A 25498-nucleotide genomic window follows, 5' to 3' on the forward strand; every position below is an offset into this window, starting at 1 on the left:
CTCTGTGGCAGCCCCACTGAGTGTCATTTTGAGGGGCCTGACACATGACACGTGAGGACACGTGAAGTACCACCTCACAACCTCTGCAAGGCTGCTGCCACAGTCTGCCTCTCCCTGGAGGACTCTGGACCCAGAGGCCAGGGCAGGCTCTGCCCCCTCGCCCTTGGCTTCTCAAGGCCCAGTGGAGGTTTTCAGAGCCCCAGAAATGGGGGAACTTCTCTCCTTGGCAGTGACTCAAACAAACCCACACACACTCTGCACAGAAATGGACCAAACAGTTTAATAGCAGGGGAAAAACCCAACATGAAATATAAAACAAAACAAAACAAGCAGTCGGGTGTCTCTCAAGTTTTGGTCTCTTATTTCTTTCTGGGCGCACGTTTCAATGACAAAGTCCATTTGACAGCCCGCTTCAGCGTCCCCGGCGGGGAGAAGAGCCATGCACACAGGTCACAGGAAGTGAAAGGAACGACGCCCACTCAGCTTCTCCAGCCACCAAAGCCCTGGACAGACCTGCAAAGACACGCAGGAGAGTCGGGTCAGCTCCTGCCCATGGCGATGAGGACCAGCACACGACACAGGTGCCCACGGGAAACCAGGGAAGCCCGAGTCCTGCCTCTTGGGAAGCTCGTCCCGCTCTCTCCTCCCAACCCTACACTGAGGAGTCAGTCCCCACATCCCAGACGGGCTGTGGAGGAAAGCTTTAGGCTCCCGGGACAAGCCTTCCAACAGGAAAAAGTGAAGCAAAGCACACGTTCAGCAGAATCGGGGTCCCGCGGTTCCACACCCAGCCTCCCTCACTTGTATTTAATGCTTTTAGTTCAGTAAGGTCAGACTCAGAATAGGAAGACGACGACTTACGAGTTAGATGATCCAAAGGCGAAGCCTGTAAAACAGACGAAAAGGGTAAAATTCAAGCACACACACTTTGAAAACGTGGCCTCCCAGTTAGCTTCTTTCCCACACGGAGTCCCTGTGGAGCGTGCTGCGCGACCCCACCGCTTGCAGGGTGGGTGGAAGGTACATGCAGAAGCTCCTCTATTCTGATTCATCTCCTGAGCCACCAGCACACTCCTTCACTTTAAAGGGCTACCTTGTTGGTGACTTAGGGTCCCCTTCTCCCTATCCTGGTTGCAGGCAGGGGGGGTCTATGCACATCCCCCCTCACTAGGCTGCTGTGTACCACACAGATCCCTTCTGTTAGGAAAACTTGGTTTTTCGTGTGCACCCGTCTCCTCTCCTTTTTGAAAATCAGAGAAGTAAGACATGGGTTCTGGCTGGCCCTGCTGCTGCGTATGACTCTGGCACCACCTGGGAGCTCTGTTTCTTCATTTGTAAAATCACAATAATGCTGAGTTCTGTGCCTCCCAAGTTTGTTGCCAGGACAAAGGAAAACATCCACACCCTGCCACCTGAAGAGGCAGTGCACCGTGCGACACAGGATGGAGTGACGTACACCCAAACCCTGTGTTTTGAGTCTGCTGGCCTGGCTTTATCGACCCAGGCCTAGGACTGCTGCGATGGGGCTCTCAAATCCTGACCGGATATGAAGTCAGTGATTTATCTGGTAAGATGGCACCATGCCGCCAGTCTAATATCTAAAAAGGACACTATTTTCCAATACTTTTAGCTTTTAAAACACTAAACTGACTAGTCCGGTCAAGACTCGTTCCTTTGGGGAAGAGGAGTTTACCTGAGGGACCACTGTGTCTGGGTGTGAGGAACACATAGCTACCTACCTCCTGTGCCTGATCCAAAACCAGAGAACCCACTGCTCTGGGTCCCAAAACCTGAAGTCTGTCGGGACAGTGACCCAAAAGTGGGAGCATTTTGACTGGCCAGAGTGCCGAAGGACGTAGTACTGCTGCTGCTCCCAAACCTGGGTTCCAGAGAGAAATGGACCAGAGTTAGCGTGGCCTCTCAGTCACACTGCCCGCTGTGAGCCTCAGGGTACTGTCACTGCCTGAGATGCCCAACACACACGATTTGAGGTGACAGGCTTGGTCTATGCCAACAGCCTCTCAGAAAGAATGGGCTACAGCCCGGAGCAAACTTTATCTCACATCTGAGAAGGAAAACAACAAGAACACAGTATGAAATCCACCCTGGCCAGCGTCTACGCCTTTGTCCACCATCTAGAAACTCCAGGTTGTCTGGACACTGCTCCGCAGCAGCGTGCTCCCGCTGCTCCTCCCCTGGACCCTCCAGCGGCAGCTCTTCATTTTGGCATCTCCCACTCACTGACCACCCTCGCTCCTCACCTGTCTGTCTCTAGCTCTTCTCTGCATCTTGATTCTACTCACTTCCTTAAGAGACGGGGTCTCACTATGTTGCCCAGGCTGGTCTGGAACTTCTGGGCTCGAGTGATCCTGCCTCAGCTACCCCGCCCCACCTGCCAGTAGCCGGTATTACAGGCACGTGTCACTTTTAACGATAATGGTGGGAGTCTTTCGCATGTAAAGTTTGTAGTTTTATTTTGGAGAAGGGCAGTTTCCAAGTAATTTCACTCAGAATTTTGTATTTGTTTTACAAAATCATCAATACTAAGTAAAACAGTATGAAAGTTAGCTCCATTTTCTCCAGGCTGCTCTCCCCACCTGGGGACAATCCTCAGGAAACCTCAGAGGTTCTCCCTCCAGGTCTAGTCCAGCCAATGAGGCTGAGAAACATATTCTGAATAATTTCAGAGAGTTCTGGCTGGGTGTGCCTGGAGGGGACTAGGCAGGGAGGTGAAGCAGTGTTTCTGGGAGAAGAGACAGGACACAGCTAAGCCCCCCTGAAGGGAAGGGCACCCGAGATGGTACAGGTCCTGCTGGCACAGCCACTGTGGACGAGGAGGTGGAGGGCCGCCTCCACACACGCGGCCAGGAGCGCGCGCTTTGTACTTCCTGAGAGGGCTTGCTCTCCCACTCCTGCCTCAGGGGCCCTTCTCCAACTTCCCCAGGGTGAGACGGGATGCGGCCAGGAACCTGAGAAAGGTAGTGGTTTCTCCCAGAGACTCAACACCTAGCTGGATGTGTGAGCCCTTCTAGAAAATGGGAGTGGCCATCAGTTGGGATTTGTGTGTGACAGCCACCTGACAACTAGTAAAGAAGACAGCTCTGCCAAATAAGTAAATAAAACCCCAGGCCCCTGGCCACCCACACCTCCACCAGCTCTACGGTGTGTGCAGAGATGGAAGCCATCGAGGCCGGCCCACAAAGCTGGTTGAAGGCGGTCCTCACACTCCTCACAAAGCTTTTCTCAACTGTTATTTCTTGGCATTTCTTCAGGGGAAACATTAGTCTCCACACAAAACCCAAGAAAGGACCCACCCGCTCACTCACTCTCCTTGGAACCTTCCAGCACCTTTGTTGAGAGGAGGTTTGAATAATAACACACTAGGTTTACTTTCAAGATAAAGATGGCATCAGCTTGCTGAGGCTCATCCCCAGGACCTCTCTAATCCAACCAATGTGTTCTCTCCCACCCGAATCTTCAGCGTGCCACACCCCAAGTCCAGTCCCCAGGGAGCAGCATGCCAAAAGTCCCCTTCAGGCAACACTTCCTCCTTCACACAGAGGCTCTGTGGCCGTCCCCACATGCGTTCTAATTTTCCCTTGTAGCTTTGGCAACCAGACTGAAATTCTGGGACCCAAGAAGCAAATCCCAACCATGGCACTTTCCAGTGAGGATACGCGCAGAGCAGGAGAGCAGCTACAGGCTGAGCGGCCAGCAGCTCTCCCACATGAAGGGAGCCCAGCTGATGCCCTGTGGGAGCTGGCCCTGGGGCCCCTGGGGCTGAAAACCCAGGCTGGGGTGTGGGGGAGCAGGAGGTGCAGGAGGTGTGCCCTCTAGGACAACCCCAAGAGGAAGATGGGGCGAAAACTGCTCCTTCAGAACTTCCTCACACAGGTGGCACCCGAAGGACACTCTTGGCAGTGACACGGCCAGGGAGGGGCTGTGTTTCTTCCTCTAATACTGCCGGAGCAGAGGTTCTCTGATCAGCAGTGGCCTATATGGCAGCTGACCCCCAGCCACTTGCTGCAAGCCCAAGCCCTGTCCAAGAGAGCACCGTGAAGAGGCCTTTGCTCACCGTCCAAAAGTTTGGAAAACACAAGAATATTCTTTTCGGAGCAGGAGGCCCAGGCCTGGTGCTCTGGCCTGGCACCAGCTCAGGGTTTCCCTAGGTCCCGCCCCAGGGCGCTTACCCGAATCCTCCTGCGCTGGCAGCCGCAGTACCCTCTCCGAACACTTTGCCTCCCGTCGAGCCCAGAGGGCTTGTAAAGGCTGGGGCTGAACCGAATGCTGGCACCCCTCCAAACCCAGGGGATCCCCCAAAAGTAGGAGGGCTGCCAAACACTGGAGCAGCACCGAAGCCACCTGAGCAAAACAGAGGCAAACAAACAAATGGGGGAAAGAAAGGAGGAGAAAGGAAGTGAACAGTGAGAAACCAAATCAAAAGAGGAAGAAAAAAGGGAAAACAGAATGTTAGGCACTCCAATGCAAAGACCATTCCAATGGGTGACATCCCAAACAGCAGTTAAAACAGAAAGAACCCACCCCATCAAACTGCCTCCCTCCATTGGTAGTGGAGGCCTGGGACCTACGTGGGGATGTCCCACAGAGTCTGAGTTTGAGATTCCCACGTCCCTTCCAAAGGCAGGCTGGCTCATCACATGAAGTCTCACGAGAGCAGACTGTTCCAGGGGCCCACCCAAAGCAGCTCAGGCCCCTCCCAGTCCCTGTGCTGTTAGGTACTCTTCTCAATGAAATGCTGTCCCCAAAAGCTCCGGCTCTCCCAGCTGTGAGAAGATGAAGAGTTCTATTACTTGTCACCTCACAGGCCTGGCTTCCAGCTTCATAGAAACCCAAATTACAAACGCAGACACTCAAATCCCCTCTCTGGGAGAACCTGTGAACTGGGTCACAGCAGTGACAGCAATGTGCATATTGGCACCTGGCCAGGTGCTTTTTATTTATTTACAGCTTGATGGCCACACATCTCTTATCAGCAACCCACCTCCATCTTGGTACACAAGAATTTAAAAAAAAAAAAATGATCTCTTTCTGCAGCCTGGAACTCCTCCTGAATCAAACACACGCTGACCTCCTGCCTTGGAGGAGGCTGTGGGGTGGCTACAGCCCTTTCAACAGGTGCCACTATTCCCCACGGCCTGGGTGGCTGAGGCCTGTGCACACTGGTGAGCAGAGAATTGGGCCAGGCATGAGGTGGCCTCTGACTGGTGGTGAGGGCCATCAGGTAAGAGGGGATGTCCTTCCCAAAGCTACTCCTTCTGCTCCTGAGGGGGCCCCAAACTCCAAGACACTACTTGGGTCCTTCTCAGGTGTACAGGAGCTACTCAGGAAGGGGTGCTGAGCTGAAGGGAGGCGGTGGCGTCAGCACTGTGCTCTCAGGGGACTCCCTCCATAGTGCATGCAGCACCTGTGCTCATATTGTCCTGTGAGCCATACACTTGAGGGAGTCACGGTGGCCCAGGACCACCCTATTGTGACAGGGATGTGTCTGGCCTTATTATAATCACACTACACACTTTTACTTTCTGAATCAAATCCGGGGTGTGGAAAGCTGTCAGGTGGATAGGTGACTGTTCCTGCATGATGCGACTGTGGACTGTTCATCACCAATAGTGGCTGCACACCGAGAAGATACCTTTGCTCAAGTCTGGGTGACACTCTGTCTTCTAAAACCTCGAGTGAAATTCCAAGCCATGATAATGGAGACTGGTGGATCACAAATATAACAGGCTGGAAAAAAAAGTGCTAAAACCCCTTGCGGCTGAATTATTTAAGAGCGATCTGGGATCTAGTTACACCTGCTTCCTAGACACACGAGGGCTTTATCTAGTGCCTCGTACTCAATATTGTTTAGACTTCTTGGTGAAGCTAAGTGAAAAATGAGAAGTCACAATGATACAGAAAGTAAGCTGGAGGAGAGGGAGGAGGCCCCCCCCAACACACACACACTTGCCCCCAACAATAAACCTGGGTCACAGCCAAATCCACAGCCAGAGAGCAGTCTAGTCTTCTTGGTGGAGATGGGCAGCTCACTCCTAATGCTGGAAGAGTTTGATTATACTAAACGGAATATTTTAATGTGTTTTTCTTCTCCAGGAAAAGCAGAAGCTCACTAATAACCAACGGTGATGACGTGTCTGGACTTTGAGGCATACACAAGGTGTGGTGCAGCGCCCACCTCCCCACCACCCTGTGGGTGGATAGGCAGATGGAGGATCAGAGAAAAGCCTCTGGTCTACTGCAGCTGGCTGCGACTGGAACAAGGCTCCTGTGACTCAAAAGCACCTTGCTTCTGTCTATCATGAATCCCCCGCCTCCCGCCATGTCAATGGTCTAACAAGTCTGGTGATGGAGCAGGGTGCAGACTGTGGGCTGGAGCTGGCAGCAAGGCCACCTTCCCCGGCCTCACCCCATCTTCTCCTTGGTCATCTCCAGCAGTGGTATTTTCCAAAACAATTTTGCCAAAGGGACGATGGGCACTCTTGGAATTTTTTCAAAGACCTCTCTAAACCATGACCCTAAAATCCCTCTTAAAGCTGGAAGGGATAATCCCGATGCTTTTGGCCTTTGTCCGGCCTGTTCAGGAGGGCGGACTCTTATTTCATCCCTATTTATCTGCCCACTCTGCTGCAGATACAACCCAGGCCCGGCATAGAAGCCCGAGGGCAGGGAGAGGTCTCTTGCCCCATGCTGATGATTTTGGTGGCTACATCATCTGGCTCATGTATTTGAAAGGCAGCTCTCCCCTAGAATCCTCAAGCTAGGTGCTTTTGTCAAACAGGGAAAATATTCTGAAAGGTGGGTGGACACATTTTTCTCTAAGACTGACAAAAGAGTGAGATTCTCGAATCAGCTGGGACATAAATTCCAGGATAAGGAACCACACACAAGAACACGGAAGAGCCGAAGAAAACGCCTTGTTCCCAAGGAAAACGGAAGGTTCAGTGGCAAATGAACACACATCTCTCAAATGTTCACACTCCTTTCTAACGAGGGCTAAAGCTTCATGGTCCTTTCATTTTCAAATCGTTCCGTGTGTGTGTGTGCGTGTGTGTGTGTGTGTATGTGTGTGTGTGTATGGGGGGGGGTAGCAATAACAAGAAGCTGTGATGTCCATTTCCAGTCTGTCCATCCGTCTATCCTCCTTCCTTCCTACCTGTGCTGGAGATGGACACTGAGCTGCAGTCCCGCACTCTAGTCCATCTTAAGTCTGGGGAAAATAATAAGAGCTGGTGACCTAAGACCAAGCCACCCAGGCACAGTCTGAGGACAGGTCAATGGGCCTGGAAACCCTGCGCCTCCAGGATCCACAGGCGGGAGTCTGTGCTATTGGTGGAGCAGCCCCACTCCTAGGTCAGGGCCAATTGCGCATCTAGTCCTCAGGCAGGACCCTTCCTCTGCGCAGCCCACACACCTGAGGACGCAGACTACCCTCTTCCCTGTGGGGAGCCGGCCAAGGGAGCTGCTTCCTATCACACAGCCTCCCAGCAGCCCTGCCCTCAACAAAATCTCAGCAGACAACTTCCACCAACAGGGGCAGCAGTCAGACCTTCTGCAGACTTCAGAGACAGAGATAGGGCAGACAGGCAGAGGACAGAAAGGAAGGACATGGTTTGGTTTCTAAACACATACTGTTCTTTAAAATTTTTAGTTACAAATAAAGTACATGACTATAGATAGACTGCAGTTTATAAGTGGATACTTTAAAATGAAAAGTAGTGAAAATTCCAACTGCAAAAATCAACTGAACTGTACAGTTACAATATTTGGATAGTGTGTGCACTTGCATGCACAAACATGCATTTCAATTAAAAGCGATTTAGGAAAGAGGGAAAAATGACGTAAACAGAGAAATTAAACGGAGCATCTGTATTGGCCATCACAAGCAATGGGCACCCACACAAATCTGTGACTCAGGATCTTTCTTGTTTAAGTTATCATTTACTAATGTGTTCCCTTGCTTTGGTTGTTCTGCAACTGTTAAACATTTTCGTTTCTCTCCCCTAAGGAGAATATACATTCTTTGCAGGGCTGCATTACATGCATCCTGTCCTTTTTAGACAGGTCTCATAAGACCTCGGAAAGTGTTAGGAATGTAGTAGATGCTCAAAAAATATAAGACTAACTGAAGCACAAATTAACTCTCCCCATGCTCCCATCCCCACCTCGAAAAGCACCGTAGTATCTCCTTGCAGCATCTTTGCACAGACACACGTGCACACAGAGATGCCCGTAACTAGCATGTGTAAGGTACCTGTTTTATTTGGAGTGGAAAACCCAAAGCCTTGGGATGCCACGCTGCCTCCTCCAGAGCTGAAAGTGCCAGCAGGCTTCTGCTCTCCAAAGGACGAGCCGGTGAACCCTCCGAATGTCTTGGCCCCACTGTTTCCAAACAGGTTAGAGGTATCTAAAGGGATGAGAACATACGTGAGGGCGTTTGTTCTTCTTCACAAGGGAGAAGCCTGTCAGGAGTGCAGGGAAAGGAGTGACAAACCAGCCCAGGACAGGGCGTGGAGGGGACCGAGCTGAAGGACGACAGCTTGCCCTCTGATGTCCACGCACCCTGAGGAGGGGGTTGCAATCCCTGTGGCACCCAGATCCAGGAATTCCTGGCATGACACCACAGGCACAAAACACAGGGGCAGGAGAGGCCCCACTGGAGAAGGCCTGGGAGCTCCCAGGGGTCTCAGGTCCATGTGGCCACAGAGGGCCAGCAGCAGCTCGGCTTTGCAGGCTGCTTGCTTCTGGAGAACAGGGCCTGTTTCTGTCCGTGTCTTTGTATGAAGGCAAACTTCAAATTTTGTCCAACTTGGAAAAATCAAAGTTATAACAAATCCATACCAAGCGCAGCAGCTGCGGGCAGGCCTGTGCTGACTGAGCTGTGCAGATCAGCAGGAGAACAGGAAAGCCTTGCGGCTCCTCTCTCTGGTCTGAAGAGGGTGAGAGATGTTTTGCACAACATGAAAGAAGCCGGCGAGGCGTCCAGTCTGATTTCCTCTTTCCAAGAGGTTCAGTGAAGCCCTGACATCTCAGATGCTTATCTAATGGGTCACTCCCTCCTCCACCACACCCCGAATCCACACCCAGAGCTGAGGGAGAAAGGAAGCTGTGAAAACCCATGTCGGGAAGAACTTCTGTGTGTGGAAAGAAACACAAACCTGGACACACGCAAACAGCCCAAAGTCACGTGCATGGAAGCAGCGCTAAGATAATACAGCACACCATCTATCAGGACTCTTGAACTATCTGGGGGAGGACCCAGGAAAAACTGTTTCCTCACCAGGTCTGGATGGATATTTTATTAAAGATGGTTTACACCCATGACAAGGCAGGGAGAATTTTCCCTGAAATTGGGTGAAAGCCCAGAGACCCATACTTAAATGGGGGCAAAACGTACACCGGGAGGATGTGCATGGGTAACAGAGGGTGCGGCATATCATCAAGAGCTACCAACACCTGCGCCACCCCAGCCACTCCCCAGTCATCAGGTGGAAGGACAGCAGGGAGGGGCACGCTTGTCACCTTCTAAGTCCAGCTGTTAGAAGGGCTGGCCCTCCTCAACCCATGGCCAGTCCTGCCTCAATGGAAGACTGCACACAGCTGATATTTGCTCCTGATCTACCATCTGGGAGGTGAGTGGCCTCACTTCCAGGACATGGCTACCTGTTTTCTAGGCACCAATATGTAGCGTTGGGCCCAGTAAGGCCCTGTCTCCACTGCTGACAAGGAGGACCTGATGCTGAGCAGGACAGGCACCGCTCATTCATCCCCCGTGTAGTAGACAAAGCAGCCTCTGAGCAGACTTAGCGGCCGTTGGTGAGGGAGCCGGAGGCCGCGCTGACCTCCCTTGAGGGCAGCCCAGCTGAGCCTGGGGAGGAGGCAGGCTCCTCAGTGCGCTGCCTTTACTCAGCACTTCAAGAACCCAGGACTCAGGTCTCTGTTGTATTAGTGCTGGTGATGTAAAATTCCAAACAGTAAGTTCAAGGGCAAGTCTAGGGGTGGGTCCTCATTTTGGAGAAATCTGGGGCAACTATATGAAATGAGAGATGAAATGATTTTATTGGGATAATGCTGGGAGATTTAGATTTCTTAGAAGTTGAGACTATTTAGAAAATTAAGCCGGGCACAGATGCAGCATGACCTTGCTCATTTGTGGAACCTAAACAAGTTGATCTCACAGAGGTTAAGAGCAGAATGGTGGTGTCCAGAGGCTGGGAGGAGCAAGAGAGTAATAGGTACTAAGCCGTAACAAGGAGAAGGAAGTGCTGGTGTTGTACTGCACAGCAGAGTGACCACAGATGACGACAACGTACAGTTAAAAAAAAGGTCCAAGAGGGGCTGGGGTTGTGGCTCAGCAGTAGAGCACTTGCCTGACATGTGCAAGGCCCTGAGTTTGATTCTCAGAGCCACATAAAAATAAATAAGTAAAATAAAGGTTTTGTGTCAAACTAAAAAAAAAAAAAAAAGTCCAAGAAAAGTCTCAGAATATTTTCACCATTAAGAAATGACAATGTTTGAGGAGACAGGTTGACTCTGGTGTGAACACTACATAAGAACACATATGTTAAAGTATCACACAGCACCCCCAAATATGTAGTTTCAGCACAATGAGTTAAAAAAATAAGGGACAGCACTTTTGACTAGGGCAGCTGCTGGGAGGACACCACGAGTGTGGAAGCCCCAGGGTGGCATTCTGTGGCTCTCCGAGCAGACGGCTCCCCCTTCCCTGTTCCTTCAACTCCTCCCTCCGTATCTTAATTTTAATATATACAAACAGCAAAACAAGCCCTTTCCAAAATTTGCAAAGATCCAAGAATTGCTCTACTGACACGTGGTTGTGGTAGCCGGTGGCAGTCAGGAGGACACGCCCTACCACCCACTGGCCACTCTGGAACAAGAGGTGGGGCTGGGACTGCTTCCCTGTGATCCCAAGCCACAGGGTGCTCCTCGGTTCTCTCCTGACACCACCAAAATAATCACCTCTAGCTTTTAAAATATGGTAAACAAGAAGTGGCTTAGTTGGTGGAACAAGCATTTCACTGGAGAAGATTCTTCTGAAAACAAAGTCTGTCTCTGCAGAGCCGTCTAATGACCTTTTGGGGTGACAACTGCTCTGGCTTCCGCCCTACTGCAAGATGTGGACCCTTTGGTCTTTTATGTGGCAAAATCATTGGCAGAATCCAACATTAGAGTCTGGCCCAATCAAAATTAACTATACTTGATGTAAATTAAATTTGCTGTAAACAGTGTCACAGGGACTACATTCCAGGTCTTTCTTCAGGTCTGGAGTTACTGAACAAGAATCCAGTGCACACTCAGAAGGGAAATCTCATCAACACCCTGGTCCAGGCCTCTCTTCAGGCCTTCTCCTGAAAAGCCAGGAGAGAGCCTGTGGGCCTGAAAGATGACGGTCAGATGGCTTTCTCAGCCCCTGACACAAATATACCTGTCAGGACCCTGAAGAAAAAGAATGTGCTAAGGATGACTTTCCACAGTATCCTCAGGATAAGACTCAGGAGACAACGGGTTATTCTGGGTGACAAGGCACAGGGGTGCTGAATTTTAAATGACTACAGGGGCTAACCACCTGTCTTTAGTAGAGTCTCTGGGGACAACACAGAGAAAAAAAAACTTATGAAGTTCAAGCTCCTAGAGACAGAAGGTATCAACTCCAAGCAGCAGTGTTTCTCAGCTTATTTTGGCCATAGCCACTGCTCAGGGCTAAGGAGGGCGGCTTCAGGACCCGGCAGCTCCTAACTCAATTATCATCAAGGGAACTGTTCTTGACCTGGTCTATGCTCAGTGTGCCACTGCAAAAGCATATTCTGGGCCCCCGAGAGCAGGTACAAGGCTGCCCGACAGGCACACCTGGAGGTGTCTGTTTCTTGCTGGCCAGGAGATGGTTGCTTAGCCATGTGACCTCTGCAGCCCACAAATGAGAGTACTGTTGTAGGAAATGACCAGCCCCTGTATTAAGCTTCTGGCACACAGCAGGCAATGGATAAAGGTTGATCCTCTGCTGCCTCATGTTCTGTGAAGCAGCAATTCCAAGGACTGTAGATTTCTAGGGAAGGAGATCCCCTGGGCCCTCTGAGTCTCAGGCAAGGGCACACCAAGCAACTGCTATCTTGCCCCCCTGCAGGAAGCAGGCAGCAGCATGAACCAGCCCACACAGGGAGGTGGCACCGACAGCTGGCCCAAGCAGAGGGAATGGGTAGAACTTGAGTAGAACTTAGGTGTGCTGGGCCAGTTTGTGGACGGCCTGGACTCCAGTCCATAGCTGGTTTAGAAACTTGGCAGGAAATTGCAAATGGGTTCTGGGTAGGGACAGTGGCAAAATAAAATCAGTTTAAAAATACCTGATCTGGGGCTGGGGTTGTGGCTCAGTGGTAGAGTGCTTGCCTAGCGTGTGCAAGGCTTTGGGTTCCATCCTCAGCACCACATATAAATAATAAAATAAAGATAGTGTGTCAACTATAACCAAAAAATAAATATTACAAAAACAAAACCCCTGATCTGGGGCTGAGGTTGTGGCTCAGTGGTAGAGCATTTGCCTAGCATGTGTGAGGCACTGGGTTCGATTCTCCGCACCACATATAAATAAACAATCCATTGACAACTAAAAACCATTTAAAAAAAATAAATAAGGGCTGGGGATATAGCTCAGTTGGTAAAGCGCTTACCTTGCATGCACATAGGCCCTGGGTTCGATCCCCAGCACCAAAACAAAAGTAAAAAACAGAAAACAAAATAAAGGTATTGTGTCCATCTACAGCTAAAAAAAAATTTAAAACAAAAACAACAACAACAAAAAACCCCCAATCTGAATGGATTTCTTGGCCCAGCAGAGGAGACTGGAAGCAGGGTGGAGGGTGTGAAGACCACTGCATGACCCAGGTGACTCTGGGGAATGTGCCCCACAGTACTGGAAAGGAGGAAAAGCAGCAGAAAGGCACCATGAGAGAGGAGGAGGGGACCAGGAGCGGAGCAGCACTGGGAGCTATCAAACGCTGCAGAGTCACCCGAGGAGAAAGAGGCCGCCACTGGCGATTCCGCAGAAAGCTTTCTGTACTATGCTGAGGACAATGCCCTTCTCTTGACTTTCCCCAGCTCCTCCTCTTCCTTTGTTCCTTTCTTTTACACTGCACTGGGTCCGAGGGTTAAAGAGTTTTCTGTCCCTTTCACTATCAAATTACAAACTTAATTTAAAAAAATAAAAATGTGAAAGGTCTTTCCTCTGCCTCTTTAAATTCCTTTAAACTTCCCTTAAGAATAAATGTGAACTTGGTTTGCAATTAACAGTTAACATTTATGAGATAAAGAACAGTAGAGGTATTATTAAGAACAGGTAATTATTGACTTTAAACCAGAATCAAAGCATTAGACACAGTGATGGGCCAGCAAATGATTAGCAACAGTCTGTGGACAGGAGGAGTCCTGGCTGGTAGTGTTTCCAACTTCAAGGTATAAGTGCACTATTAGGGCTGATTTCAGGCTACCCAATATGACGTCACTGAATGTGGACTTGGGGGAAGATGTGTACATCTGGCTCTCATGAGCCAGTACGTGCCAGCTCCAGCTGACCTGAGAGAAGGCCACTCTGACAGTTAAGGGCCATGGCACAGAGATGAACTGGCCAGGAGGAAGGGAATTTTTACAGGGATCTGACACACCGAAGTGGTTAACGACACTGGCCAGTAACACAGCCTCACACATGAGAACTTACATCTGGGATAAATCCACATTTCTTTTCTTTTGGACCAGGGATTGAACCCAAGGGCCCCTAACTGCTGAGCTACATCCCCACCCCTTTTTATTTTCAGACAGAATCTCACCAAGTTGCCTATGTCCTTGTTAAGTTGCTAAGGCTGGCTTCGAACTCACAATCCTCGTGCCTTAGCCTCCCAAGCCTGGAGGATACCACATCCAGCATAAATCCAAATTTCTAACTAGCTTGTTATTAATTCTGTGCCAGATGCTGTGTTTGATGTGGTAAATATGATCTAGTTGAGTTCTAGATCTGCCACTTTCTGGCTCTGAATAATGTTTCTGGCTTAAAGAATAATGTTTTCAAAGTGTGGGCTATACAGATGCCTAGATTCATGGGGTTGAGGGGTCATGGCTGGGCAAACTACCCACATGTATTCTGGATTTTTTGACCTCTGATTCAGTGTGAACCTTGTTCAGTTTTACTTAGGATTCATAAGAGTTCACATGCAAAAGCAGTTTTTGAGAACTACTAGACTTGATTTCCAAGATCCCTTCATTTTAGAATTCTAAATCTCTGCTGGCAGACTGAAAGCTGAAGAACAGAAAAAACTTCTGATTATATAACTTCAGGAGCTAAGAGGTCGATGCCTCTCAACAAGCAATCTTTCCTTATGTATTACTGAAGTGGACAGTGATATCAAAATAACCCGTTCCTGACCTATGAACCCAGAAGAACGAGTTGGGATAGGAAGTTTTGCTCTCAACTCCAGAGGCCTTAATATAAAGGAAAAATCAGCTATGATCAGAGAACAGTGGCTCACAAGGCAGCAGATCCTACACAGCAGGAGATGCGACGCTGCCTGGTAACACACAATCTGAACACTGCATCTAAGTCACTTTTTCATTTCCAACCATGAATAGACAGATCAACAAAGAATTTAAAAAATTAGCTGAAGAAGAAAATGCTGCCAGATATAGCTTCAGATGAAAAGAAAGCAAAAACACAAGAGATGAGAAACACTGAAGTCTTCAGATCTACAGCAGCTGAAATCCAAGGCAAATCTGAAGAGACTGCTGCCCAAACGCAAGCCCACGTGTTCTTGTGCAAGCCACCCAGTGCGGCGAGCTGCTCCTTTCTGCCTGTCTGCCTGCATTCACTTCAAGTCACCTGAATGCCACGAAACAGTGCAATCTGGGCTTTCGGAGAGGAGATCCGAGTGGTTCAGGACACTGATCCTCTCCCTGCAGCTCTGATGTCCTTTCAGGATTATATAGGACGTCTCATTAAAAACCACAGAACAAAACCTCATCACACTGCTTTGGGGTAGATACTTCAAATGGACCTTCTAACCCCTTCCCTCTCATTCAGAGCTGTCCCCAAAGCTTTGAGAACACTATGAGGATGACAATGGCATCAGGGACCAAGGGGCCTGGGAGAACTCTTCTCAACTTACTTGGTGTAGTTGTGGATCCAAATCCCCCGCTGGCTGAGCCAAATGGGTTTTTGTTGGCAGCGTCCTGGCTGGGTTTCCCTCCGAGGCCACTGAAGAAACCTCCCCCTCTTCCAGTGTTTCCAGACCCAAACACGCCACCACTGGAGCTGGAGGACTGTTAAGAACAAAAGGGGCAGGAAGCAAGCTCGGATGAGAGGTCATGGTGATGGCAGGCCGGGTCTGTGGGCGGTGGCAGCTGGCACACGTGGCAAAGCAAGTGCACTCTTCTGGGTCTGGAAGGGGATAGGCCAGCAACCACAGGAGAGGCTGGAGTTTGGGCAAGGACTGCTGCTCCATCTACAGTTCTTGAGTGAATTCAACAGAGGTGGGAAGTTTCACTGTTCACCTGCCCTGCTGCCCGCAGTGCCCAACACAATTCCAGGGTGGGAAAACCAATCCCACACGAGATCCACCAAATAAAAAATTTGAAAGCATTTAGAAGCCATCACGGGCATCACTTCTGATTCCTGAAGCGTGTGGCTGAACTCATCAGCAGCAAAAGATGAGTGATTTACAGTCGTCTCTCAATTTGCGCAATTTCATTTCATAATGACTTTCCCAGTGCTGCGGAAAGCTTAAATTAGCTCCATTGTTGAAATGATGACCATTGCTGAATCTTGTCCAAGTTCGCAAATCTTATGCTCAGAGGAAGCTGCTAACTCAGGGACACATGCTGACTCAGAGCTATATCAGGCACCAGACACTTGATTTCTGTTTGGAAACTGACTCCCGAATGATGATCAGTGCTAGATTGGAGGGACCACTCACATTAGTGAAGTTTGAAGTCTCCTTGGTTATCATGTAGATAAAGAAGTTGGGCTTTAGAAGGGGTCTCTGGGCAGAGGAACCTTCCAGGAGATCCTTCAAGGGAGTAGAGTGGTGCCCTCAGTCCTTTTCTGTAAAGTGGGGTACTAAACCACACACCTCAAAACGAGTGAATGAAATGAGCTAAGAAATGAATACACCTCAGAACAGCACCTGAGAGACAACTGAAAGCTCACAAACAGTTGCTGTCAGCCTTCTAACAACAGAGGCCAGTGGTCAAGTGCCAGCTCTGTACTAGGCACTCTTCTAAGCACTTTGCAAGTAGTCATTTAATCTCCACAAGTGGAAACTCTAGCAGGCCCTCTCTAAAACATGGCACACCAGTGCCCCTCCATCTTGGCCACCTGTCCTTCCCCCTTCGCTGGGACTGTGCAATAACCCCCACCACTGTAAGTCCAGAAGCAGCTGGATAAGATGCAATGAGGCATCAGACCTGTCCACTCCTGTTACCGCTTCTAGAAGACTCTCTCTGGTCTGGCCCGTCTACCTCTATGTCACCATCAGCTGTTCTCACCCCTTGCCTCATGTGGCACAATCACACCTGTCTTTTGTACCCTGAACATAACAATTTTTTGCCTTTGGGCAATGAACTTTATTCCACCACAATTATGTAATGATGAGTTACAGCTTTTCTTTTTTCTTTTGTGGTGCTGGAGATGGAACTTTGTGAAAGCCCATGCAAGTGCTCTACCACTGATCTACAGCACTAGTCCAAAGGGCTTTTAAAAACCAGGAATACACCTAGGTTTGGTGGCACACACTTGTAATCTCATCAATTTAGGAGGCTGAGGCAGGAGGATTGCAAGTTTGAGGCCAGCCTCAGCAACTTAGCAAGGCCCTAAGCAACTCAGGGACACACTGTTTCAAAATGAAAAAAATAAAAAAAGGCTGGGGATGTAGTTCAGTGATTAAGTGCCCCTGGGTTCAATCCCTGGTACCAAAACCCAAAAGCAAACAAAAAGTAGCAACCCAATCATAAAAGTGAAGTTCTGATAGCGAGTAAGCCGCCTATGAGGAAGGAAGCCATCCATGACCACAAATGCATGCACCTGTTGAGATGAGACTGCATAGCTACCTTCCACCTCCGGCTAACACACAGGGGCCTCCCGTAGCTGCACCCTCCGACCTGCAGAAGCCAAGAATTCAGATGGCTCAGCCGAATTTCAAATGTGATTTGAAATTAGACACTGGCTATCCACAGAGTGGAGAAGTGGATAATGAATGTCCCCGGCTGAATGTAAACTGACGGTTACTGCACCCTCAGCAGGGTTAGAGGATTCTGTTGTTTTTAATTGAAATGAACAATAGTTTTTAAAACTTAAAGTTATAGAAAAATCTCAAAATGTACAAAAAAGTTCATTGTTCTCCTGTAGTATTCACTCTGCTGTTAAGCTTTTCTAATAATTTCTTTTTTGACTTCAAGCATTAGATTTGAACTTCAAATACAGATCAAGACTATTTTTTAAAATTCCACATCTTTGCTGAGATTTTGAACTCAATCATTCTTTCAACATTTTTCTGTAACTCCTAGAACACAATAGTTATTTTAAAGTCTCTGTCTCTAGTTCCAATATCTGGATCACATGTGTTGGGTTTTGCTCATTTTAAAAATCATATTGCACGCCTCTCCCCTTAACTTTCTGTTATTTCATTTATACACACTATTTTTAAAAAAAATTTTTTAGTTATAGATGGACACAATATCTTTTATTTATCTATCTATTTATTTATTTATTTAATGTGGTGCTGAGGATCGAACCCACGGCCTCATGCTTGCGAGGCAAGTGCTCTGCCACTGAGCTACAGCCCCAGACCACTATTTTTTATTTTTTTTGCATAATAGACTTTGTCCATAGAACAGTGGCAACTAAGGAACACTAATGTTTTTCCTTGACAGTGAGAACTCTGCTGTCTGTCGATGCAGAGCTCATGCTGGCTGACTTGGGACTGTCTCTGCTTAGGGTTTGAGTCATCTGTCCTGTAAGTGCCTGGAGCTGGAAGGAAGCTGGGCTGCTGTTATCGCTTTTAGGTTCAACAGATCCAGGCAGTGGAATGCAAGCATTGTGCAAGCTGTTTTCAGGCCGGTCTTCATTTCTTTTCTCTTGGCCAAAGCAGGGAGGATATGGATGCCAGGTAAATCACTGCTGCATTTGCAAGTCTTTCAGATCCCAATCTGACTTATTTACACCAGCTTCATTGAGATATAATTCACATATCATACAATACACTGATTTATAGCATATAATACTCAAATGGGGCTGGGATATAGTTCAGCTGGCAGAGTGCTTGCCTTGCATGCACAAGGCCCTAGGTTCAATCCCCCAGCACCAAAAAACAAACACACACTAAAACTCAAATGGTTTTTGGTATATCATTATGAAAAATTTAAAAATTATGGCAAAAAAAAAAATATAGTCTTTTTTTTCTTATACTAAGGATTAAACTCAGGGCTGATTTACCCCTAAGTTACAACCTCAGCTTCTTTGATTTTTATTTTGAGACAGGGTCTTGCTAAGTTGCTGAGGCTAGCCTCAAACCTGCAATCCTCCTGCCTTAGCCTCCAGAGTTGCTGGGTTTAGAGGTATGTGCCACCATGCGCTACCTGCCTTTTTAATTCTGAGACAGGGCCTTGCTAATAAGTTTCCCAGGCTGGCCTAGAACTTAAGATTCTCTTGCTTCAGCCTCCCAAGTAGCTGGGATTACTGGCACATGCCACCACGCTAGGAAATTTAAAACTTTTTTAGTATACAATTGAGCAGTGTCGGTAACATTTACCATGTTGTGTAACCATTGCCACTATTTCCAAAACTCTTTCATCACCCCAAACCAAAATTCTGTCCCTATTAATCAACACCTCCTCATTCTCTCCTCCCCACAAAGTCCCCGGTAAACTCTAATCTGCCACCTGTCTCTACAAATGTAGGTACTTCAATTTAAGTGGAACTGTTCACTATGTGACCTTTCGTCTCACTTAGCATGCTGTTTCAAGGTTCACCCGTGGGTAGCATGAACCAAAACACCACTTCTTTTTATGGCTGAGTAACACTTCCTTGAATGTACATGCCATGTTGTATTCATCCATTCATCTACTGGCTGACACTTGGATGGTTTTCCACCTTTTGGCTACTGAGAAATAACACTGCAGTGAACACTGGCATCCAAGCCTCTGCTGGAATCCCAATTCCTTTGGGTGCACACCCAGGAGCATTAGTGCTGGGCTGTGTGGTACAAGTACTACGTGTAGCCTTTGAGAAAACACCAAACCATATTCCATATAGGCTGCACACACACTCCTATCAGCAACGTGAGGCCTCGGGTTCCCCCACATCCTCGCTGACACTTCATTTTCTAAATCACAGCCATTTGCAGGGAACATGAAACAGTACCTCATTATTGTTCTGATTTTCATCCCCCTAATGGTCAATGCTATCACTCAACTTGTGCTATGGTCATCTCAAGTTTGCTTGCCCCTTCACTGCCAAGAGCTTGTCCAGCCACAGCATCCTCTCGACTTATGGCAAGGTGTCTCTTCCGCCTGCCCCAAATCTGACTACCTCTTGCCCCTGAAGCTGCTGTGCCACTGTGCTCACCCATGCCATTCCTCTCTGGAAATGAGCTCACAAGGCTTCCTGCCAGTCTTCCTTGGTCCCATTAATGAGTTTATTTTCCAAAGATGGTCACAGTAATACTTCTATGCGCTCTTCCAAAGCAAGAAGCGACACCTATCCCCTCCCCCCACTACCCCCAAGCCTGGAAGACACTCTGTGGTGCATGGAAGAGGGTGCAATTCATGTGATGTCCTGTGACTTTGGAGGATGATCCATAAAAGGTTCTACAGCCTCAGCTTGGCTCCCTCTCCATCTTTAAGTGCAGCCGCCATGTTCTGGGAATCCCCAAGCCACACAGCTGCCAGATGTAGGTGCTAAGCTAATAAGCTCAGGTTAATGTCAGAGTCAACAGTCAACCAACTACTGACACAAGGCAAACCTTCATATGGTTCCCCCACTGCCTTCCAGCTATCACAGTTACTGTGGGACAAAGATCAGCCACCCAACTCTGCCCATCTGTACTTATGACTAGAAAGTTGGCACCTTTTATGAATGGCTGATGCAGCCTACTAGGGTTTGAGGAAATCTGCTATACAGCACTCAATAATCCCAATGCCCTTAGAATAAGTATGATTTTCACATTATCTGAATTTTTCTTGGTGGTACAATGGGAGTGAAGGTTTCCTATATCCTTTCATATCCTAGTCAGTCAAGTTTTCTGAGGATACTCCTTGCCATGTGAGAATTAATTCATTTCACATTGTCTATCAGGTTTCAGTCACAACCCTACACATTGGGGATATGGTGATGAATATCAAAGACACCTGCCCTCACAGAATAAAATTCAATTTTTGGCCCATTCAACTGCAAACATAATTTCCATGGAGGAAGAATGGGGGAAGGGGAGCAACATATGGAGTTTGTCCCAGTAATGTATTTGCATCTCTTTGGCTCCACTCTCTGTGAGCCAGTTACCCAAGTTAGCAGTATTACCCATCTTCACAGCTGGATATAGAGAATAATGTAAATTCATCAACCCATTTGAATGCTGATAAACAGTCTTGTCTGGGTTGCTGGGGTTATTGTAACAGTGTTGCTATGAACACTCCTGTATCCTGGTACATATTTGTTTTTCTAAAGAACAAATCTAGGGGTGGCATTGTTGGTCTTTACTAAATGGTATCAAACTCTTCTCCAAGATGAGTGGACCAACTTGTACTCCCATCAGGTGTGACTCCCTCAGTACTGGACTTTAAATTTTTGCATCTTATGAGTATGCATCTCTTTGTGGTTTTATTTATATCACTAATGAAGCTGAACATCTTTTTGTTCATTGATCCTTTGGTCTATCCCTAATTAAAAAAAAAGTTTTCTTATTTTCCTGTATTCTTATTGTTGTAAAATGTACCATATTGGCTACATTTAAGTATACCATTCAGAGTGATCAAGCACAGGCCCAATGCTGTGCAACTTCTTTCATGAATTGTCTTCTGCCTGTTTTCTTCTCTTCTCTTCTTTTTTTAATGCAGTACTAGAGACGGAGCCCTGGGCTCTGTATAGGCTGGGAATGAGCCCTCTGGCACGGAGCTGCATTCCCAGCCCTCTTCTGCCCATTTTTTTCCCTATGACTTTTTATTAAGTTCATAAACTTTACGTGTAGAGAGCTCATTTAATTTTGACACGATTTCAATTGTGCATAAGGTTCAATGTTCAAATATCAAACATTTCTGGTGCTTCTCAAGGCTCTCTGTCACTTTAGGCACATCTCTTGGCCAGCGTGGTCCTACACTGAGTACTCTGGGGCAGGCTCCTCTACAGGCACCTAATACCAGCGGGGGTGGTGGGGTGACTCCTGTTGTTTTGGGAAGGAGCAGCATATTTCATCTCACTGTTTTATAGTATTCTGCTGGATAAAAACAGCACAACTTATTTGGCCATTCTTCAAATTTATGAGATTTGGGTTGTTTCCTGTTTTTAGCTATTATGAGTTCACTATATCATGAACATTTCTAATCCCTATCTTTTGGTGAACAAAGGCACTTACTTCTCTTGGCTATATACCCAGAGCAGGTCTGCTGGGTTAATAAAGATTTTGAATGTTAGTTGTGATACAGTCAGATGATTTCCCAAGGTTACATGAATTTATATTCTTACTAGCAACATGAGAGTTTCTAAAACTTTACCCTTTTTGCTTTGTAGAATATATTCTTTATTTTTTTAGTTATAGATGGACAATACCTTTATTTATCTTTATGTAGTGCTTAGGCTCGATCCCAGTGCCTCACACATGCTAGGTGAGCACTCTACCACTGAGCCACAACCCCAGCCCCTGCTTTGTAGAATATACTCTAAATACGATTGCTCTGGTGGCTACAATTTCCCTATTTTACGACTTGTTTTTCCCTAAAATTAAGAAGGCCACTATTTTGGTAATGCTAAATTTTCCTGTTTGAGAAATATCCCTTAAGATTTCCTTCAGGGGTGCAAGACATGAAATCTCCCAATATTTGTTTATCTGGAAAACTGTCTTGATTTCACTTCATTCGAAAAGATAATTTTTGCATGTTTAGAAATCCCAGGTAGACAGCCTCCACCTCGGCTTCTTTCATGCCTGCAGGGAAGTCAGCTGGCAGTCCCACTGTGGCTCCCTGGAAGATAAGTTGTCTAGGCTGCCTCCTCCTCTAATCTTGTTGTTCTGCTCTTGTGCTGTGACAGGTCTCAGGACTGATTTCCTTTCAAGAGCTGTGTGACCTGTTGAGCTTTTGCTGCAGGTTGTTTTTTTTTTTTTTTTTAAATAAACCAGGGGTTGAACTCGGGTACTTAACATCCCCAGCCTTTTTTGTATTTTATTTAGAGACACGGTCTCACTGAGTTGCTTAGGGCCTCACTAAGTTGCTGAGGTTGGTCTTGAACTTGTGATCCGCCTACCTCAGCCTCCCAAGCTGCTGGGATTACAGTTGTGCGTCCCTGGGCTGGGCTTTTGGATTGTGAATTACTCTTATCTACTTGTTTGGGAAATTTCTTTTCTCTTCTGATATTGCCATGTACATACTCTCTCTTCTTCTGTGATTGTGAATACATGTATGTTAAAATTTCTCTTAGAGGATCTGTTCTTTTTTTGCATTTTTCATCTTTTTTGCTCTCCATGATATATTCCAAATAATTTAACTAACCTTCAAGTCCAAAGGTTAGCAAATTACAGCTTGTGAGTCAAATCCTGTCTACCACCTCTTTTTGTAAATAAAGCCTTACTGGCACATAACCATCTCATTCACTGCACATCATCTACGGCTGCTTCACAGTGGAGCAGCTGTGGCAGAAACTTTATGCAGTTCTCAAAGCCTAAAACACTTAGCATCTGATCACTGTTCTAGTACACTACTGCTCTTTTCTGCTCTTACTGGGCTACCCCCCAACCCTTTTTTTTCCATTTTTTTTTAAATACCTTTATTTCACTTATTTATTTTTACGTGGTGCTGAGGATCGAACCCAGGGTCTCGCATGTGCGAGGCGAGCGCTCCATTGCTGAGCCACAACCCCAGCCCCTTCATTTAGAGACAGGGTCTCACTAAATTTCCCAGTTTGGCTTTGAACTTGTGATCCTCCTGCCTCAGCCTCCTGAGCAGCTGGGATTACAGGTGCGCACCACTGTGCCTGGCTTGTCTGCTTTTAAATACATTCACTGTGTCTTGAATTTTAATTATTAATTTTTCCTAGAAACTCTACCAGGTTCTTTTTCAAAGGTCTTGTGATTTCCTATTCCATACTAGTATTTTTAAGTTGTCTATTATTTCTTTTAAACATAGTTGTTTTATAGTCCCTGCAAGTGTATTTCTGGGTTTTTTTTGCCCAGGGGTGCTTTCCCACTGAGCCACATCCTCAGCCCTTTTGAATATTTTATTATCTAGAGACAGAGTCTCGCTAAGTTGCTCAGGGCTCTCTAGATTGCTAAAGCTGGCTCTGAACTCAATTCTGCCTCAGCCTCCCGAGCTGCTGGGATTACAGGTGTGAACTACGATGCCTGGCATTTCTGACGTTTATTCTGGCTCTTGTTCACAGATCCCCATTTCTTTTGCATGGCTAGTTTAACTGTGGGAATCAATACCCCAAAACTTATTTGAAAGAATAATGTGAGGGATTGAATAAAGTCCAGAGCTCTGCTTCAGAGTGGGTCTAAGCTGCTTCTGCCAGCATGTGGAAAACCTTCTACTTAATATGTGAAGGAACACATATCGTGCCCACACATCATCTACTGGAATCCCACCAAGTCCTCCTGTGGAAAGTCACAGTTGTCACTGACAATCAGAGGCCCTTACTTCTGAAGGGCTCTTCTGAGGTTACTGTGTTCTAAAAGTAGCCGGTGCTAACAGTTGAGTCAAACCTCTCTGGATCCTCAGTGTCCTCACCTTTCAAATGGAGACAGTATCAGCCCCTGCCTACAGAGGTGCTAAGATGCTTCCATGAGTTAATCTGAAGAAAGCACTTAAAACTATGTGTGGCTCAGCCCTGGACTTCAGACAGCTCAGTGCAGGGGCCATATGTAGTTGCTATTGCATATTCTTCTTTTAAAAAAACATTTGAAAATGTAAAAGCCATTCTTAAGAACTTATATAAATCAAGGCTAGGGGTGATTTAGCCTGTGGATTGTAGGTTGCCAACCCCAGCCTAACAGAACAGGCAGAAGACTGATGGAGGCCAGTTTAAGTACTTTCCCAGAAGTCAGCCAGAGGAGGATCCAAATTCTGTTGACTCTCTAATGTGAAGTGGAGACTTCCACATCCTCAAGACAGTTGGACAGTAAAGCTTAAGAACCACACAGCTGTTTGCTAGGCCTGGGCATGCAGCATGAACTGCACACAAAGATTAGATTATACAGGGGAAATCTGACACAAATAAAGACAAATGCACTTATTTACCTGGCCAAAGACTGTTCCACCAGTACTGGCTGCTTGACCAAAAACAGAACCAGTGTTACTAGACCCAAAACCTATAAAACAGAAGAAAGACAAAAGTTCAATTTGGATGAGTCTTCTACAACATCCAAGCACCCCTTTTTTAAAATGGCATTTTTAATATGCTTAATTACCCCACAATAAATCAACTTATGATAAAATTGTTTCTCCATATAGGAAATGAAGAAAAATCTAAACACATACAATTGTTCCTTGGTATCCATGGGTCACTTGTTTCTGGGTCCCCCACCCCAGGATACCCAAATCTGTGTTCAAGTCCTTTACACAAAATAGCATAGGATTTATACAACCTACATCGTACTCCCATATACTTTAAATCATCCCTAGATAATACTTATTACACTTAGTACAATGTAATGCCATATAACTAGTTATTACACTTTATTATTTAGGGAATAATGACAAGAACAAAGCCAGCACATATTCAGTTACATATTTCTTTTGATGAATTTTGATCTGCGGTTGGTTGTAACTATAGATGCAGAACCATTTGATATGGAGAGGTGATTGAAAGACCCGTTTTCATTGCTAAAATTATAATATATATTATATTATAAAATATAAATTCCGAAGTCCCAGGTGCTGGATTCTTCTATCAAGTGGGTGGGGCTAATAAGATGGTACACTCTCAGAACAGTTTCTCCTCAGACTTTTGGCCACCAAGAATTCTTTTCAATGATTGACTTAACATTATGAATATTTCTACTCCCTGATTTTTAATGTATCTCGAATGCCAGATTCTGATGATGGAGATGCTGGGCTGAATGCAGCCAGGGCGAGTCAGGAGGAGCAATGCATTGTAACACAAGAGCCTGGTGAGGAGGAAGAGGCAGGAGTGCTACCCTCATTTCTGTGGCTTATCAGACACATGAACTTCAGCAAGCCTCATTCCTCAACCAGGGCTGCAGGAGGCGCCCAGGCAGCTTTCCAC

General features: G+C 46.9%; 1 protein-coding gene across 4 annotated transcripts in view; it reads right to left on the reverse strand.

The window, feature by feature from the left end:
• Positions 1–262: 262 nt before the first annotated feature.
• The window catches only part of Nup214 (nucleoporin 214), an 85100-nt gene continuing 59864 nt past the window's right edge, over positions 263–25498 (reverse strand). For all 4 annotated transcript variants that reach the window (XM_015497426.2, XM_048812875.1, XM_048812874.1 and 1 more), the window contains 7 exons: positions 24511–24581; positions 15183–15336; positions 8273–8425; positions 4191–4362; positions 1740–1879; positions 862–886; positions 263–513 (listed from right to left, as the gene is read on the reverse strand). In XM_015497426.2, the coding sequence (XP_015352912.1) occupies positions 480–513; positions 862–886; positions 1740–1879; positions 4191–4362; positions 8273–8425; positions 15183–15336; positions 24511–24581 (749 nt within the window). In that variant the 3' untranslated portion in view covers positions 263–479. The remainder of the gene's footprint in view (positions 514–861; positions 887–1739; positions 1880–4190; positions 4363–8272; positions 8426–15182; positions 15337–24510; positions 24582–25498) is intronic.

The sequence above is a fragment of the Marmota marmota genome, unplaced genomic scaffold, assembly GCF_001458135.2.
Source record: "Marmota marmota marmota unplaced genomic scaffold, marMar, whole genome shotgun sequence".
NCBI classification, from domain to species: domain Eukaryota; kingdom Metazoa; phylum Chordata; class Mammalia; order Rodentia; family Sciuridae; genus Marmota; species Marmota marmota.